We start from the raw sequence: 18,524 nt of genomic DNA, 5'->3' as shown, positions 1-18,524 counted from the left end.
CACCACAGGTATATATAAATCTATTTGAAAAATGTGAAGCTCAGAACATGGCTATTCAGAAAGTTTAGATTTTTTTAAAATTATTTCCTATACAAAGAGTACATTTGCAACTCTGCTGGGGTCTTATATTCTGTAAAAGCATTACAAATGGGGCAATGGCTATAATATACCTCTAATGCAAATTTTTTTTTTCATTGTAATGAAGGTCATTAAAATACACTGACAGTTGATATACTCACCTGAGATGTAGAACAAATTCTCAATATGTCTTTAGTCGCGCCTGGGGGTGGAATTATTTTGTTAAAGAGGCCAGTTCTGAGACGTGGTGTTGGGACCAATAATGTTTTTCTCGCCTAATTAAAAAAAAGAGATCTACAATTAAAATAAATAGATTTATTTCATTTTGGAGAAGAAAACAAACAAAGTACCAGTGTGAGAATGTGTATATTTAACAATGTTTTGTATTGTGCATATTAATGTATAACTTGTTGAATAAAATTAAAGCGAAGGGAACAAAAATGAGACAACAATAAGTAGCTCATTTAAAGTTAAAGTAAAAAACAATATCTTGAATTTCTGCAGACCTTGGTCCGTTTAGGTGCATTGTTAATGTATCTTGTTGTCGATGTCATTTCATATCTCTTAGCATAACCAGTGTTTATGTCTACCTATGCTACCGTCCCATCTCTTTATCTTTGGATTCCTGTGTCTTCCAGTGTTTTACTTTGTTTCTTTATCCCATGCTTGTTTCTAAAGTGTCTCTCAGTGGTTCCTTAGTTACAGTCAAACGGTGTTTCCTTGAATTAATATAAGCGAGTTTTTCTTTTTGTAGTTATTCCGCTTGTGTGAGCCCCCATTTTTGTCTAGCCTTCATCCTTTCTAGTCTTCTTCTCGTTTTGTGTCAGGATTGGAGGCAACCCAGACTATAGCAGCTTTAACAAGCTCAAAAGCAGAAGAAACAACTAGAATACAGAAAAATTAAATTACCCAGAAGCATATTAGAGACACTCCACAGAGCCTCCAATCACGGGCTAACACACTCTGTATTTGGCTCTACATCCCATGAAACATCCTATTTTCTTCCAGATCTGGAGGCCAGTTAAGTTGGGGATATCTTTCCACTGCTCTGTGGTAAATTGTTTTGGGTACTCCATACTTTCTGCTGGATATTCCTTTGGTTATTTATGGAAATGCTCGTCCTAACCTTTTACTAGCAGGTCAGGACCTGTTGTGTGCTTACTGTGCGGTATTTTCCCACAGTGCAGCTTGACTGCTTTCTTCTTGGCAAAGAGGATGGCTGATTGCCAGTGGGCTCCAAAGCGCCTTGTCGGCCACTGTGACGCACACGTCTGACAACCACAGAGCTGCGGTATGGTCAACCTCTGTTTCCCGCACCAACGAGCTTTGCCCTCGCTGCACAGATGAGTTTTTGTAACACTTAGCACAAGGCCTCAGTACTCAGCGAAGCCTCCCTTAACACCGCTGCTTCAGACATGAGTGCACTGAGAGCACATAGTAGCCACCTGGGGTGGGCTTGACCCTTAAGATAAGTACAGTGTGATGTGGAGCAACCCATTGAATTATCTTCTCACAGGCTATTCAAGTGAGGACCCGCCTACTCAACTTCTTCCCAAGACGAGTACCTACGGGGTGACATGGGCTCACACAGGTCTCGCAGAACCGACGAGGAGCCGGACACAAGTCGTCCATGGCACCCTTCTGCTTTGGCTACGTGCCCTTGAGTTGTGAACTGGGCTTCGGAGTTCCAGGTTGTTCAGATAGGTCGGATTCAAAAGATTGTAGCACTCCATGTCCTTAAAGTGGTCCCCATCTGATACGGTCACCGAACATGTGGAAGGTAGGATTAGGAAGCCTCTTTATAAGTAAATCAGGGGCCACTTGTGGGGAGAATGCCCAGGAGATCCGGCCAGGACTAGACAGCAAGACTGCAACCTTCCTTTCTAAGTTTGTGAAGCACGCCAACAATGGAATTTACAGGTCGTGGAGAGCCTTTTAAGATACGTTTCTTAACAATGCTGGGGCCCTCACTAAGATCTTAGAAATAGCAGAGAAGGCCAAGGACTCCAGGATTCTTTTCTCTTTTGATCCTGGGCACAGCAGGAAGTTTGCTTCCATGGCAAGACCAACTGTGCCCGGTGCATAGATCGTAAAAGCTGCCTGCTCGTTACTGTGGAATTGAAGTTTGGGGAGCTGGCCACCTCAGTAGCAGGCCCGGTCGCTGACAGTGGGCTGTCTTTTCTGGAGTGAGCAAGATCACCATAGCATTTTCTTTCCTGGATAAAGCCCAATCCTCAATGACAAAGACTCAAGGGCCCAAGAGCTTTACGATTCAAAGGTACAGATATAATGTATCTCAGAATTCTGCACTTCTAGCCGCCTGAACCCACTGAGAGTAGAAGGTTTGCAAACATATCAGGTTGTGGCAAAAAAGACCATGGGATGTGGGATTACTTTTAAAAGTACCCAAATAAAGGAAACAAATTTTGCTAACCTCACACCAACCTAGATCAAATTATAATTAATGTTAATTTTTTTTAAGGAACTGAATGTGACTTTTGTTAAGGTGTACAACTCCCATACCTCACAAAGAGGGGAAAAATTCTGAAAGACTAGTTATAACAGTGCATATAAGGGACCTCAACTATGATGGCACCTAAATTCATCCCTAGAAAAACTGTGTATTAAGTGCCATTGGCAAATGAGGATGAAACACAGCAAGAGTTAGTAAGTGGGTTGAGTGATAAATACAGAAGGAAAGAAGGCCACTGCTTGGGCAGGGCAGTGAGAAGCTGTTGACTTAATATGGGCTTCCAAACAGTCAATGGAAAGTATTGTCAATAGGGTCTTCTGGGATATCAATGCAAGATCTATCTCAGACTTGCTCTCGTGAATACCTTTGTCTAGGTCAAGTAATGGTCACATATAGACTTATTTTTGCAGTTAAAAGATTACTGGAAATTAAAAGACAGAAAAGTCTATCTAGAGGTCAAACATGATCATTTACCTGCACATTCATCAGTCAGACCTTGCCCACCAAACAGTGGCAGCACATTGAACTAAGCAGGCATGTGTAACATTGCATTAGCGGGAGATGAAATGTCTGTTAGAGTCTGGCCAGCATGAATTGTATATCATCTGCCTAGCACACTGCAGTTTAAAGTAAACGAGTGGTGAGCATGTACAACTTTAGGGTATAATTCATTGTATTGTTTTAGTGATTTGCGAAGTAGCGCACACATAAATTGATTTTTTAAAGTTGGGAATGTTTCCAAAGTTTTATGAACTGTTGTTGAAAATAAACAACCCATTGCAAAGAGAAAGGGCAAGCTGAAAAGAGCAGCATGCACCCAAGGTAATGGCTGCAGTACACACAGGTAATAGAGAAACGATCCTTATGCGGCTTCATTCATTCAGTTTCCTAATGTACATCAGCATATCAATTCAAGAAGAACTGAATGCATGGCTAAAATCGATTACTTTTAAAAGTAAAACAATCTCAATAATTAGGCACCATAGATAAAGTACTAGGCCATCGACCCAGTTGTATTAGTGTTGACATAAATTGATGACACCAAGAAAGGTATAGGAGGCCGGCGAGAAATCCAGGGGGTGGGAGTGCATATAACTAAAGTTTTGGCAAAAATTCCAGCAACATCAACTGGGTGCTGGGTTTCAAACAAGCTAGGGACATAAGGGGGTAGGCACTTTAGAATTTACAGTGTCAACACAAACATAGAAGCACACATTTGAAACAACCAATGTCTTTTACCTGTTCACTCCAAAGTAGGATTGGAATATAGGCTTGTGGTATAAGGTTATTCAAAGTACCTCCAGTGCTGCTAGTCGCACTCCTTCGAGAGGCTTATCAGGGTCCACTTTAACCTCACTGGTTCTGTTGAACACTTCAAGATCTTTAATACCTGCACAAGCATGGCGTGAACCCTGCATTAAAAGAATGAGTACAGTATCACTTACTTCTAGTGTAAGAAAGCGGGCATTCTTCTGAGGCGTGTCAGGGTTAATTTTGATTACTTCAGCTTGTCTAAACTCTTGCAAAGTTGGTAGTTTTTCTGAAGCATGAGCAGCACCCTGTTATCACAAAATATTGATATAATGATTCATCACTCTTCCAACATTTAGAAAGTAAGATCAGCAAGCACATACACAATTCTTAAATTCCTATTCTTATGTACTGCACTGAAATGAAGCACTCTCTCTAAAGTACAAGGCTAGCCTCTCCCACTAATACCACATTCAGCAATATATGATGATTGAGAAAGGCTGTTCGCAGCCGAAACGCGTCTCATTGTTTTGCTGCCGGGTCTGGAGTGAACCTCAAAACATTAAATCAGCCAATGTTTGAATCCTCGTGTGCGTGCTCCCTTTTTCCTGGGTGAAGTTGGGATGTTGGTTCGATATATATAGCTCTTTTTTTGTATGAGACTTGGTACTGCAGATGTTGTTGCTTTGATCCACTTTCAATAATATCGGTTACTAAGTTTCAACTTACAAATGCTCGGAAGCTAAAACAAAATACAAATATTCTCCCATAATATTTGTACCTGTGATCTGCAGATCGCACATAAATCTCTAAAGTGGGCACGTAAAGCCCCTTTGCTATCTGTCCATTTAGATAAGGAATGCCACACAAACAAATTCAGCTCAGGTGATCCTAATGTTAGAATGCAAAATCTAAAAATATAATTTATGTGCCAATATGAAGATTCACAGCTCCAATGCATTTCTGGCAACTTTGTATGTCATCACACGAGTTCATAAACAGCACCGCTGATGATGTAACATGAAAGCTAAACAATGACACAATCAATCTACAAACTTGACAAGCCAATGGAACTAGGCAGTGCAGTACAAGCACACACATCTGGCAGTCACTTGCACTGCTCTCTACTCTCCAAACTCTGTTATCCAGGTGTTCTTCGACTCTTTGGTACCCAGGTCTCCTTTACATGCTCTTGAGGCACCAAAGCAACCTGCACAATGTCTCGCTATCCATGCCCCATGAACAAACTCTTCCTACTTTTATGCCACCTTTATGCAAATGCCACTCTGGCCTGGTAGCCCCGAGACCTCTATATGCACCTCTAGGGTACACTGCATCTTCCAACAGCTTTGTGACTCCTACGTGTTCATCAAACATATTGTTGGCAAATGTACTCAGCATTCTTTGCTCTGATGTTCATATCCTCCACCAATGCGGATAGTACTAACGTACATTGCCCCACTTTTTAACATGTATACCCTATGAGAACACATTCATCACCCATGAGCTCCAGAGTCACTCCTTAAATTGAATTGTCATTAACATGTGTGTCTGCAGTCTATGTGCTGATGACAAAGTTCTGCTACCTATCTGGTCTTCACTTGCAATTTCAACTCAAGACTAGAAGCAATTTCTCACTGTTTGATTGCTTTGTTTTTTCATGTTCTCTAGGATGAAAAACTGTTCACAGATTACTCTCCTCAAATAAGCCAATCTTAGAGTTGACTAAGGAGAGCTACAGCAAGAAACTACTAGACTCACAAACGAAGGCGACAGTGGCAAGGACTAGGCTTTTACAACTGGTAAACTAGGAAAGTCATCATAAAACTACGATTGACCCTTTGGTTCAAACAAAATCACATTTGTAAACCCTGATAACTTTGCCCTGCCTCCCACTGCACACTTCTCACCATAATCTGAGAAAACAGCATACATAATTCATTTGGTTTGCATTGCTCAATTGGAACAAAAAGGAGATTGCAAAGCACCTTCTCTCAGCTAATAACCCGGATTTTCCATAAGAATGTTTTTGTGAACATCATTTTTTTTCTGAGGGTGAAAAAGAGCCTTCCTTCATCCTCTGAAAAGTGAGGGTGAAGGAGTGCCTGGGCGGATGACCGCTGTGTTGGTGAAGAAACATCGGAGGTGAGGAAGTAGAACATCATTGCTGTTGGTCGGTGGGTTGAACTTTTCAAACAGGTGTACTAGCTTGGACGGTCCAGCTAGTAAACTGCAAAGGTTTAGAAACAGGTCCAATCTAATCAGCTCCATTTAAGTGAATGTTGAAGCTTGGCCACCGGTCTAGACAGAGGTAGTCTTGCGTTTAGAAAGCTACAGTGACCCATTAGTAACAGCATTCGTATTTAAACAGACCTTACCGTGCTTCTAGAGACTGCCAATTTGATCATCATCCACATGTGTTTGCTCACACAGAAGTATAGTAAAATGGAAAAGGGAGACCTGCAGTAGACTGGCCCCCCTCTTGATAGAAGAACTAACGGTTGATCTCAATAATACACTTTTGTTGGAAACCGGGCAACCGGGTTAGCAGTCACCAGGTTCCCAGCACAGTGGTAGCTTGGCTCGAGCGGTTGGGGGCAGGCACCGTGTGAAGCGTACGTCACACCCTCGCAATAACCATGCGTTCATCCGTTCCAAAAACGACACTACACCGTAAAAATTATGAAAGAAAGTAGTTTGTCTTTATCTTATTTTCTCTTAGTTGCAGGGTTCATAAAATAAATACAGTACCATAAGATTCTCCTTTAAAAGGGCAGGTCAAATAAATGATACCACAGTGGGGTTTCAATAAATAGGATCAGGTCATAAATGAGCAAGGAATGAATAGGGGTGCAATAAATACAAATGGCTAATAAATACTGTCAGACAATAAATACAATGCAGGAATAAATACAGTCAGACAATAATTACAGTCAATAAATAAAGCACCTTCAATAACTTAAATAACACAATTAATGACAATTACAGTTCACATTACTTTCCTGAGGTAGTTTGGTTTTACTATGCCCAAGTACAGCTTGTGGTCATTTGGATGACATGGGGGGTGTCCCACCTAGATTGGTCAAGGCTGGGCCTGAACTGAGGTAGAATAAGGGTAACCTAGGGATCTGGCTCTCCCAAAATACACAACCCCTCACAGAGGTCACTGCACCAGTCTCAGTTCACCCCTGGCACTCCCAGGCTGGTTCTAACACCCCTCTAGCCCCTAGAATGGTTTTTTAGGGCTCCACAGGGCCTCAGATGCCCTCTCTACCACTTACTGCCCTTTTCACGATGATCGGCTCCGCTCGGCGCCGTGTCGATGTCGTGAGGCGGCTCCGGCTCGATGTCGCTGGGCGGCTCCGGTTCGGTGTCGCTGGGCGGCTTCGGATCGGTGTCGCTGGCGGTTCCGGATCGATGTCGCTGGGCGGCCTCGGCTCGGTGTCGCTGGGCGGCTTCGGCTCGATGTCGCTGGGCCGCTCCGGCTCGATGTCGCCTTCCGGCGTCGCAGGGTCACGGTCTCCCCGCTTCCGGGTGTCTCCGGAGTGCGACCTCCACTCCCGACCTCCGGCGCGCTTCACCTCAGATTCCGGCGTCTCCGGAGTGCGATCTCCACTCCCGACCTACGGCGCGCTTCACCTCGATCTCCGGCGACTCCGGAGAGCGATCTCCACTCCCGACCTCCGGCGCGCTTCACCTCGATCTCCGGCGACTCCGGAGTGCGATCTCCACTCCCGACCTCCGGCGCGCTTCACCTCGACCTCAGGTGACTCCTTACTCGACCTCCGGTGCCTCTCCATGACCTCCGTCGGCGCCCTCTCTCGACCTCTGACGGCTCCGGGTACGACGTCTGCTTTCTGTCAGCGCCGCTTCTCCACCTCAGGCCTCAGGTCTCCAGGCTTCTCGACGTCAGGACTCCAGGAGGACACCGCTAAACAGGTCAGGAGCTTGCTGGTCTTCTTCTTTAAGGCCTCTTCACAATATTTAGGTCCTTAAGATGGTTTTTCTGGTCTTGGTCCCACACAGGGCTCTAGGCTGGGCTTGGTCCCACACAGGGCTCTAGGCTGGGCTTGGTCAGTAGGGACTAGCATCAAGGGTGGGTTTCTGGACCCCACTCCAAGCACTGGTTTCCACCCCTGCTGCCTTACTCCGACCTCCTTCTGAACTGGTCCTCTCTCCTCTCTAGTCAGATGCCAACTGCCACTCTGAGATGGCCTCCCAACATTCTAAACTGCCTCCCTCTGTCACAGGGTTCTAGAATGTTCTGGAAACCTCCAGTGGGTTCTGATGATGTCACAGGTGACAATGGGTGGCCACCATTTTGTGTCTCAGGCCCTCAGACAGAAGTTCCAGGGGTAGGGAAAATGGCTCCCTGACCCTGCATCAACACTAAAAAGTCTGGTGGTTCCCAAAAAGGAAAAATTATAACAGGGTTTGAGGCAAAAGTGGGACAAAATAAATAATGATGAGGAGGGACCACCCAAAGGGCTGACAGGTCTAACAACTTTCAACTAGGAAAGGGAATGAAGGAACCTCCTTGAGCCTTTTTGAGCAGATGACTACCAATGCATCCACTTATTGGACCATGTATAAAGCCCCTAGGGGATATAAAGCCAATAATAAGCATGGGTTGTTAGATTCAGAATACTGGACAAAGAAATGCACAATATCTCTGGCCCTAACGGTACATCATCATTGCACCAATGGTGAAATAATTTTCACAGATTGGATGGAAACCTAGAAAACAAACTTGAAGCCCAACAGAGCCTGTGGGACAAATTAAAATAGGCCATACATTAAAAAAAACAGAAAGAGGCCTGGGAACTTGTAGCTCATGGTTTCAGGGGGATTCTAGGGGCATAAGAATAAACACCCTCTATGTACAGGAGCACATGAATTATTTAGTTACCTCAGCAACTCTACCTAGCAGGCAGGGACGAACAGAAACTCAATTCCGTTATAAGCTCAGTAGTTCAAGGGAGTGACTACATTATTACCCTGTTTGTATTGACCCCAGAGGAAGAACAAGCAACCACATGTACTGAGTTATTGGCACCTGTACCTAGTATTGTTTTTAATGCAGCACTTGACACACCCCAATCTTGTCAGTCAGCTATGATTGTTTCTGTGCACAAGAAGGGCAGTACAGCTAACTGTAGGTTAGTTTCAAAACTGGACAGAGCCAAAAAGGTATTTGCCTGAGCCTTGTTAAACCACCACCAGGGCCGAGTTGACTCGAAAGCCATCCTGTCTAACATGCAAGCAGTCGTTAGACAGGAAACTGGAACAGCTTGCCAGGCAACGTAGCTGCTTTTTCATAAAATAGATGCATGTAAAACATAGTTCTAATATACATAATATTTGTAGTCAGGATTGGACCTGTCCATTAGGCCCAATCTGTGGCTTTTAGTAAGTTGTAAGGGTATCGAAAAATCATAATTAGCCGCTGTGAAGGGTCTATGACCAGTAACAACTGCTCAAGTGCTGTATGGCCTATTCGGAGAATGAAGTGAAAGTTTCACAATACCATCAAGATTACACCAATGTACCTATTACATGAGAATTCCTGTTGTTCTACTTGCTGACAACAATGTTTTGATTTTTCGGACAGAGCTTTCTATGGGTAAATGAATTTGGAGATTTGACACAGGATCAGACTACAAATGATGCAAAAACTAAAGTTTTGCTAATGAAGAATCTGAAGATTGTTTGCAGTTAAAGACTAACCTCTCAAATGTGGAAATAATTTTGACTATACGTGTATTCGTTTTAACTGCAAACTTAATTACGTTTCTCATAAAGTGAATGCCACTAGTATTTTGAGACAAACTTCCACTGCAGTACGGAGCTGCAAGAAGAGGACTGGTAGGTAAGCATGATTTTCCAAATTGTACAGACAAAGGGAGATGCCTAAGAGAAGCATAATTTAATTCACAACCCTTTATATGTAACATTTATACATAATGTGCGATTAGCTGAATTAATCATAATTAATCAAACTACATTTGATTAATAAAATGCAGTAAGTGGTAGTATATGCCTTTTAATGAGTAACCCGTATATTTAGATTAACTATAATAAATGTATTCTTTAATGAAAGCTTTTTAATTTGCATTTGATATAGTCACTTATGCTAATTGTATTGATCTAGTGTTGGTCTGACACGCAATCAGGCTTCAGTGCACACGTTACGTTTCATAAAATGCTTTCCAAGAGTCTTGTGTTCTTCTATTCTTTGCAAGTGTCTTATCATACGACTTGTTAGCTTAGAATAGGTTTATTGTGCTTTGTATTAGATTAGCAGACTACTAAACGTTTTAATGAAATTCTGGCGTCCGATATGAAGACTGACATGGTCGCAGAGACTGTCTGTACCAGGCAGACAGGACTGATAATGAATTCAAGGCCATCCAGATGATTGCTTCTTTGATGGAAGCTGGGGAAATAGGGAGTCTACCTCCTCCCCAAGAACAATGTAGTTTTATTAGTCTGTTAGGTGGAAGATAAGAAGCCTTTTCAAAACTTCTTTCAGGCTTTAATTGTGTGCTCTTAGAATAGCAGAATCAAACCTTATCCTGACTTTGCTGAGAGAAAACCTCTTCTAGACTCTGCTTATTTACCCTGCCAAGAGTGTTAAGCTTCATGCCTGAATGTTCAGACTTTTTCTATTGAACGTTAAACCTGGTTCATCTGATGCAGACACCTTCCTCATAGAATTTCCCCTTGCCACTTTCGATATTTTATTTAGAATAGAGAAATTTCTTTATGAAACCTTCTTTGGTCATATTTTGCTTGATGTGTATCATTCTATTTTGCATATTCTTTTTGATCATATATAAAATTAGTCTACATGAACATTTGAATATGTGTGTTTTACCATATTGTTTCTTTTAGTATTACTAACATATTCAACTTGTAATTTGAACTAAATTTATAAATAAAACCTTTAAGGCATATTTATCTCGGTCGTTCTTGTGGAGCCATATTGCATTCACTGTAATTGCAATGTATTTCTGACGTTAGCTCCTTCTTCACACTTCAAGTCAACAATCAAAGGTCCGTGTGAACAGTGTATGATTCTGTTTGATGACTTTACGAAGATTAAAATTCAAGAAACCCCGCTCCATCTGCATTAACTATATGCACTGCCGACCTTTAATGTTGTTCTGAGGCCAGTGAGCTATAGATAACTGAAAATATTTTTTTAAGATGTCTTATTCAGCTGCGACCTGGCACCCCTTGGAGCCACTGTATGAAGAGCTAGATACTAAACCCATCTCTAACATCATCGTCCTCTCTCTGTCCCATCTTTTTCTGGGTACAGTTACACTGGAACGCACAATTTGTAGTGCATTGCATATCCAAGTTGGAGGTAGCATCCTACAAAGAAGATACTGCACAAAAGGTGCAAGTTATATGTAAAGAATGCTCTCTTGAAACTAGGATTCTATCCCCTATGCGATAACCCTGCCCTTATTAGGATTAGTACAATAAACTTGAGGAGAAGCACAGGAAAACAATGACCAGATATGGGTAGTTAAAATCCAACCATCTTGCCAATAAAGAAAATAATGGTCTGAAGCCATGCCTGGACTGGATCCAATCTGAGGCACAAGACACTTCATATATTAAGTTTAGACTAGGAATCTCTCTAATACGAGTTTATAAGGTTAAGTGGGTTAGGTTAAAACACAATAATGGCCTTTGTGATAGCAACAAGGAGGTAGGCACTGGGTAATCCAGTTTATGCTCTTCGCACAAAGTCACTGACTGTCCACAGAAACTGGTTGCTAATGGTACTAAAAGCTTTTGGTTTTAAATAACCTATTGGTGCAACTGCACTTTGCTATAGGACATACCTACCTTTAGTCTACTTCAGTAGCATTGCCTTTATATTTCACTTGGTTAATTTAGCAATTGCTGATATAATCTGCTAACTATGTACTATGCGAAACAAGTCCTACAAGCTGACTGAATAAACTATTTCTGGCCAGTACACGGCGTTGTCAGACCTTGTTTCACGAGGATAATTGCTGTTATTAACAGTCCTTGCAGCCATAAACGACGCACCCGCTGTTTTGGTGCTGCGGCGGCTGTACCCAAGCTTGGAGGAAAGAGATATATATATATATAAATATATATATATATATATATATATATATATATATATATATATATATATATATATATATATATATACACACACACACACAACACATCAACCATAAAGGTGTTGTAAGCTTAAAAAACACTTAATAATTAAATTCCTTAAAACAGCTGGAGTTAAAATAGAGGCACTGTTCACTAAAAGGTTGAACAGCGGCTATGCCACAAAACGTACCAAAATAGAAAATTCAATACTTAAGGTACACCCTCACTTGTTTGAAATAGCTATGATTTGAAGCGCTTTATTGCCTACTGGATCATGTTCACGCTCTATAAAGACCAATTAATAAATAACTAAATCAATACATTGTGTAACAAATATTGATGTCTGTGGAAAGGCATCCTTTACAGTTAGAAAGCAAATCGTTGATATTCCAAAATATGGAAAGGAAAATTAAGGGTACATAATATTTGAATTACCAACGAGATATGATACTCACTTGACCAGGTCACAATGAAATCCACACAACTATGTTTTATCAACAACTTCTAAAATATTGCTGCATTGTACCTTAAAATTAGGTATCCTGTTGTGAACAGGTCTTGGAAAATCAGCCAGGTTCTTTTCTTCAATGTAGTCCCAAACCTTTTGACGGATATCCCATTTAGAAACACCTTGCATAATAAGAAAAAAAACATGCATGAATTAAGAAGATAGATCTGCTTTAAGACACGAGTATTTACATCTTACAAAACAGCATTTTGAGATACGGCCTATTACATTGCCACAGAAGACACCAAAATAAAACAAAAATCTGAACATTTATGTCCCCCAAAATGATACACCTTTTTATATTAAAATGTTTTAATGCAGGACAGGAGTATGATCTTAAGACCTCAAGCAAAACATTAATAAAACTTGCAATGTGTTCATATGAATAGTGCATGCTTCTCCTTGCTCTGCAATCACAACTTTGCCACTGGGGCCGTTTTATGCTACCCTCAAGCCGCTCCCAACCGCCTAACAGTCTTCCCTCTTAGCTGAAGCACCACTGTCCAATAGACTTCCGCTCCAAACTAGCGTCTCTATCTTGTCGACCAAAAAAATATTCCTATTGGTCACAGGCATGCCAATATACCTAGGATATGATCTAAAACAATACATTAATTCTTCAAATAATTGATAGAAACCGAATAAGCCATCAAGCCCTTTTAAAGCACATATGTAATTTAACTCCCCTACCAGTCCTGGGTCCAACCCACAGTATGAGATGGCTACTTTTAAAGATGAAGCCATGGCTTTCTTTCTCAACCTTCCTATCAAATGTTTTGCTAACTATAAGTGACCAACAATATATGTAGAGCAGAAACATGTAAAATAATCCCTCTCACAAGATTTGTCATTAATTATCCGCTAAAGAAATTCAAGCAAAACATACCACCAAAATGCAGATTTCAGAGCACTTTTCTCTGTCTATTTCTTTCATAATAAAAAAAATAGAAAACATTTTCTTCAGATTGGAAAGTGCCACTAAAGTTTGGAGAGCACTACAGCTCCTGAAAATCCATAATCTAATTAATACCTAATATATAATAATTTTCATGAAATTACATTAATTTACAACGTACAAATAGCCAACGCAGAAAGCAAAAACACAAACATATTGCTGTAAACCTATCCCATCATCACACCACCTAGCAGAACTATTTTCGATTAATAGTACTTTTTACGACCTACTGACCAAATGCATACACCCACAAAAGAAACTCACTAAAAAGGAAAAAACTACAGACATGTTTAGACACACGTTTATTTTACACACACCACGTGGTAATTAAGGCATCTTGCAAACAAATGAGCACACACATCGTGGGGCGAGTGTGTCCAAACATGGACGCTCCTGTAAAAATACAGCCAAAGTGAAGAAAGCCAGGTTCTTGCGCACCTTTATGCACAGCATCAGCATAACAAGCAGGCAAAGGCTGGCAATTTAGATGACGACAATAATGAAACCTGAAAGAAGAGATTTAACCCCTACACATGCAACGCCAACTAACACACATATGTATTTATGAGAGACATCAGTACTAGGCGGAGAACTCTCAGAAATGATGATTTTACTGCAAAACGCAGGACTGTGGCACTCTCACTAAAATGTGCCCATGGAATTGATTCAGGCTCACCAAGGACATCATATTTATTTATGTATTTATTTTATTTATTTATAAAGTTTTATATAGCGCAAACAAGATCCCGAGGGATATCAGAGCGCTTTACAATAGGGTGGAAGGAAGGACATAAATACAAAATTGTCATCAAGTAGGAGTAAAAAAGAGAAAAAAACAGGATTAAGCGCAGATTTAAGGACAATTGCATCATGGAGGGTAATACAATAAAACAGGTATAAGCGGGCAATGAAGGGGGTCACAGTATGCGGTAAAGAGGAGCAGTAACAAATGATGGTACAATGGACGTAGGAAACAGTGTTTTCGAGCAGATGAGCCTAGTCCAATTAGGGTAAGAATTTATTCATAAGGAATCTTTTGGCTTCCAATTTAAATGCCGTCGTTGAGGAGATCACAACAGAGATTCTGCGTACTTCCGGTGGAAGAGAGTTCCATATCTTTGGGGGAGCGCCAGAGAAGGCTCTGTGATAAGTTCTCTTTTTGCTAAGAATGAGTGGTTTCAAGAGGAAAGTATTGGCACTTCTTTAGGCTCTTGCACCACAAGATAGCTCAAGTTTTTGCGCAAGGTACCTGGGAGTATTGAAGTGAATGGCTTTGTGCGCCAGAACGGCAATCTTTAACTGAATTTGTGCTCCGTAGGGCAACCATTTAAGAGATTTTAGGACTGGGGATATGTGCTCATTTCGTTTGGTGCCTGTAACCAGTCTAGCCGCTGTGTTCAGTGATGCCCTTAGTGGAGCCAGGGTGTATTTGGGAAGGCCACAGAGGGCAGCGCTGCAGTTGTCAAGCCTAGGCAAGACAAGCGCTTGGACCACCTGCTTGAAATCATTCTGTGGAAGGAAAGGTTTGATATTTCTGAGTGTCCTCCTCAAGTGGTTTGCTCCCTTACACACCTTGCTGATATGATTTTTCATATTTAGGTGCTTGTCCATAGTGACTCTGAGCAATTTGGCTGAGTCTATGATGAGAGGAGTGATCAGTTGAAGGCAGTGAGGTGACTCAGCCACATGTCTAGCTTGGGGATGTGGTTGGGAGGGGAGAGGAGCAGGAATTTCGTTTTGGAGGTGTTGAGCAGGAGATGGTTCTCAGTTAATCAGTTTTGAGTAGATGTTAGGGTAGTGTTGAGTGATTTGATGTTTTCCGGGGAAGAGATTTTCAAATAGAGTTGCGTATCGTCCGCATTCATATGGAAGAGAATGTTAGTGGAGTTTAATGAGTTAGCTAAAGGTTCTAAGAACAGGTTGAAGAGGATAAGAGATAGGGAGGACCCTTGGGGAACCCCCATGATAACTGGAGAGGGATGGGAGAGGGAGAGATTTGCCTTGACTCTTTGAGATCTGTGGTGAGGGAAGGACGAGAACCATTGTAGCACCTGACCAGAGAAGCCCATCCTGTTTTTCAAAATGGCAAGGAGGTTGTCATGATTAACCGTGTCGAATGCGGAGGAAAGGTCAAGCATTTTTAAAATGTCGTCCATGACGTGAATGAGCGCTGATTCGGTGCTGTGCCCCTTTCAAAAGTCGGATTGATGCTGGTCAAGGAGTTGGTAATTCTCTATGTGACACAAAGTTGAGATTGTACTCATTTTTCTATGAGTTTCGCTTGGGTGGGGGTGTTGGAGATAGGGCGGAAGTTATTGAGATCAGCTTTGTCTGCGTTTTTTTTTTTTAGAATAGTAGATACCTGGGCTGCTTTTAGGCAATCAAGGACCGTGCCTTGTGAAAGAGAAGCATTTACAATCCTTGTCCAGGAGGGGATGAGTACATTCTTGATTTTTTTTAAGATGGCTGGGGGCAACGGGTCACTGAAGTGGTTGGATGGGTTGATATTCTGAAGGATCTTGTTGATGTCTTTTTCTCTGAATGAGGTAAAGGTGCCCCATGACGCATTATTCTTGGTGATCAGGCTGGTAGATCTGCGCTTTTCATAAGCAACCTCCAAACATTGTGAATTTCAGCATAAACCCATTGTAAAACACAACACAAGGCACAGCAGCAAAAGATGAAGCTACTTTTTGCATTACGATTCTATGCCATGGGATCCCACAAGAGAGTCATCTACGACACATCCGTCTGCTGCAAGGCACTACTGAAACTCACAGGCAAACTCAGAGACCATGTGGCACTTCATGTCACCTTGTACCAAGCACTACAACTGATGTGATAAAAGCAAAGATACATCCATGACATACGTAGCACAGCCCTTGGGACAATCAATTGCAAACTCCTCACAACTAAATAGCAACACATGTCTATTACAGTATCAAAGGATATATAAGCCTCAACAAACAGCTCATCTTGGGAGAAAATCTTTCAATTCATACTATAAACCAGTAGTTCTTAACCTGGGGTCTGCAAGGACTATTTGTGGACCCGCAACTCTTACAAAATTAAATGATATTAAAATTAATAAATGATATACAATTAAATGAATAAAATTTAAAATTTGAAAACTTTTTCAATACATCTGAATTAAACAAAATATTTAAATATGTGAGCATTTTATTTATGTATACTTGTGTTTGTACTGTTTTGTATATCGTTTGAGGTTCAAATCATAGAAATTGCTTAGGTCGAGGTCTACGGCTTCCAATAATCTCTCAGTGGACATCCCCAGATTCAAAGAATGATTCAGTGGGGGTCCACTTAAGTCAAAAGGTTAAGAAGTGCTGCTCTAAATAGTTATCAGCTTTTGGACATGTGGGAATATCCTGAACGCCAATCCATTCTGGGAAAGAATACACAGGTGAAGAAATGTTATATTTGTAGTACAAAGTGAGTTATACAGAAAGTCACAAGCATAAGAGCACTCCAACCACTCATGGGTCAATGCTGCTGACACAGTCTATTCATTACAGATATGGTTGATGGCACGCAACCACAGCATTGCAACACTGAAACTTAGATAATACAGAAGGTCACAGCCAGAAACATCATGAAGCAAGCAATTGGGGGCTTAAACCAACTCCAGCCGCTGGCTAACAATTCTGGTCAACAAAGGGCAATTGAAAATTCAACATTTACTCTGCAATGGAGATGGTGGTCTTCCTGCAGGAAGTCTTTTGCTTTTCTTTTGTTTAAGTATTCTCAGCCTCAGTGAAACACTCTACCCCCTACCCCACACCCAACTTACTGTGTTGCTGGCTGCAATTTAGCAACGGTGACCTGCTCTTGAGCTCTCCCGGCGTTGATAACTAAAATGAACTTTGCCAGCTGAATCTAGGCTGAGTGGGACTTACTGCTCCTCAAGCACAGTGAACCTGGACACAAGGGAGGGACATGCTTTTCTGCCTGATTAGTAGAACACATTAAAATGAAAAGATGCAGCTCTCTGAAATACTCTGGCTTCGAACCCGGTCCACCAAAAGAGGATAAATAATGACCCTATTGAGACATTATTGATAAACTGATGTCCAAAGCATCACCTGGACATCAAGTCTGCTCTGTGTATTGGCCCAGAGCAGATGCATGGCCAGGGACAGAAGCTCTGCTAGGCTGCTATCTTCCCATCTTCTGGCTGGAATGCATGCTCTCAATGTAAAAATGTGAGGAGCAGTTCATCCCTGCACCCTCCCTGCACCTCTAGGTGCCTACCACAGGGTGCAGGGATCAATAGGGGGCACCATGGGTGCCACCTCGGCCTACAACCGGAGGCCATGCACCCATGGGGGCCCTGCTGGGGGCCCTCAAAGTCAACTTACGACAGCCTTTCTGTGTCAGAACGTTCGGCACATAAGGGCTGTCTGAATCCGACATCGTAATCCCTCGGGCGGAAAGAGCCGCCCTTGGGAATAATGGAGGCAATTCGACTGGCGGACGGGCTCTCCGAACCCGTTGGAAGCCAGACGGAATGACCAGTTGGATTCCTTTCCGACGACTCCATCGAAACGGGTCAGTCGGACAGGAATCCGACCGCCAGATTACGATACGGTCGGAACAGCTCTGTTTCCGACCACATCGTAATCGTCCCCCTAGTGTTTGCTAATTGTAATCCGAATGTTAGCTGACCGTATGTTTTTAAAACACTTCAAAGTAGGCACAAAAATGTACTAGTACGTGCAGATAGACAAAGTGTGTACGAATCATAATGTAAAGCTAGGATTAGGATAACATGAATAAGAAGGCCAAGAACTTAAATAGCTAAAACTTGGGTATTTAAATTAGGAAATGCAGAACGTGGGTGCCAGCAAGCAGAAATACAGCTCTGAATCACAACAATGCACAGCTGTAGATCAAACTGCAAATAACAATCGTTGGAATGCCTCATAAATCATCCGCTTTCGAACATGATCTAACAAGAGCTAATAAAATCTAACTTCTACTAATCAAACCTAATATCTACAACAAGTAGATCTTTCTTTGTAACACCTTCCTCCAACACCATTCTCAAGCATCTTCTTGTTGTGCGACAAACAAATGCATCCATCCAC

At 41.8% G+C, this 18,524-nt stretch overlaps 1 protein-coding gene across 2 annotated transcripts in view; it reads right to left on the bottom strand.

Annotated features, from left to right (window-relative positions):
- MTHFSD (methenyltetrahydrofolate synthetase domain containing) overlaps nucleotides 1-18,524 on the bottom strand; it is a 116,760-nt gene that overhangs the window by 22,427 nt on the left and 75,809 nt on the right. Inside the window, exons 3-5 of one of the 2 annotated variants that reach the window (XM_085637817.1) lie at nucleotides 12,480-12,583; nucleotides 3,997-4,110; nucleotides 240-353 (exon numbers count right to left, since the gene is read on the bottom strand). In XM_085637817.1, coding sequence (XP_085493943.1) covers nucleotides 240-353; nucleotides 3,997-4,110; nucleotides 12,480-12,583 — 332 coding nt within the window. Of the gene's footprint in view, nucleotides 1-239; nucleotides 354-3,849; nucleotides 3,964-3,996; nucleotides 4,111-12,479; nucleotides 12,584-18,524 lie in introns of both variants that reach the window. The other variant, XM_085637818.1, reaches the window with a different exon arrangement.

Source organism: Triturus cristatus, chromosome 12 (genome assembly GCF_964204655.1).
Source record: "Triturus cristatus chromosome 12, aTriCri1.1, whole genome shotgun sequence".
Classification (NCBI taxonomy): Eukaryota; Metazoa; Chordata; class Amphibia; order Caudata; family Salamandridae; genus Triturus; species Triturus cristatus.
Note: the sequence above shows the minus strand (reverse complement) of the source record. Positions and strands in the feature narration are given on the sequence as shown.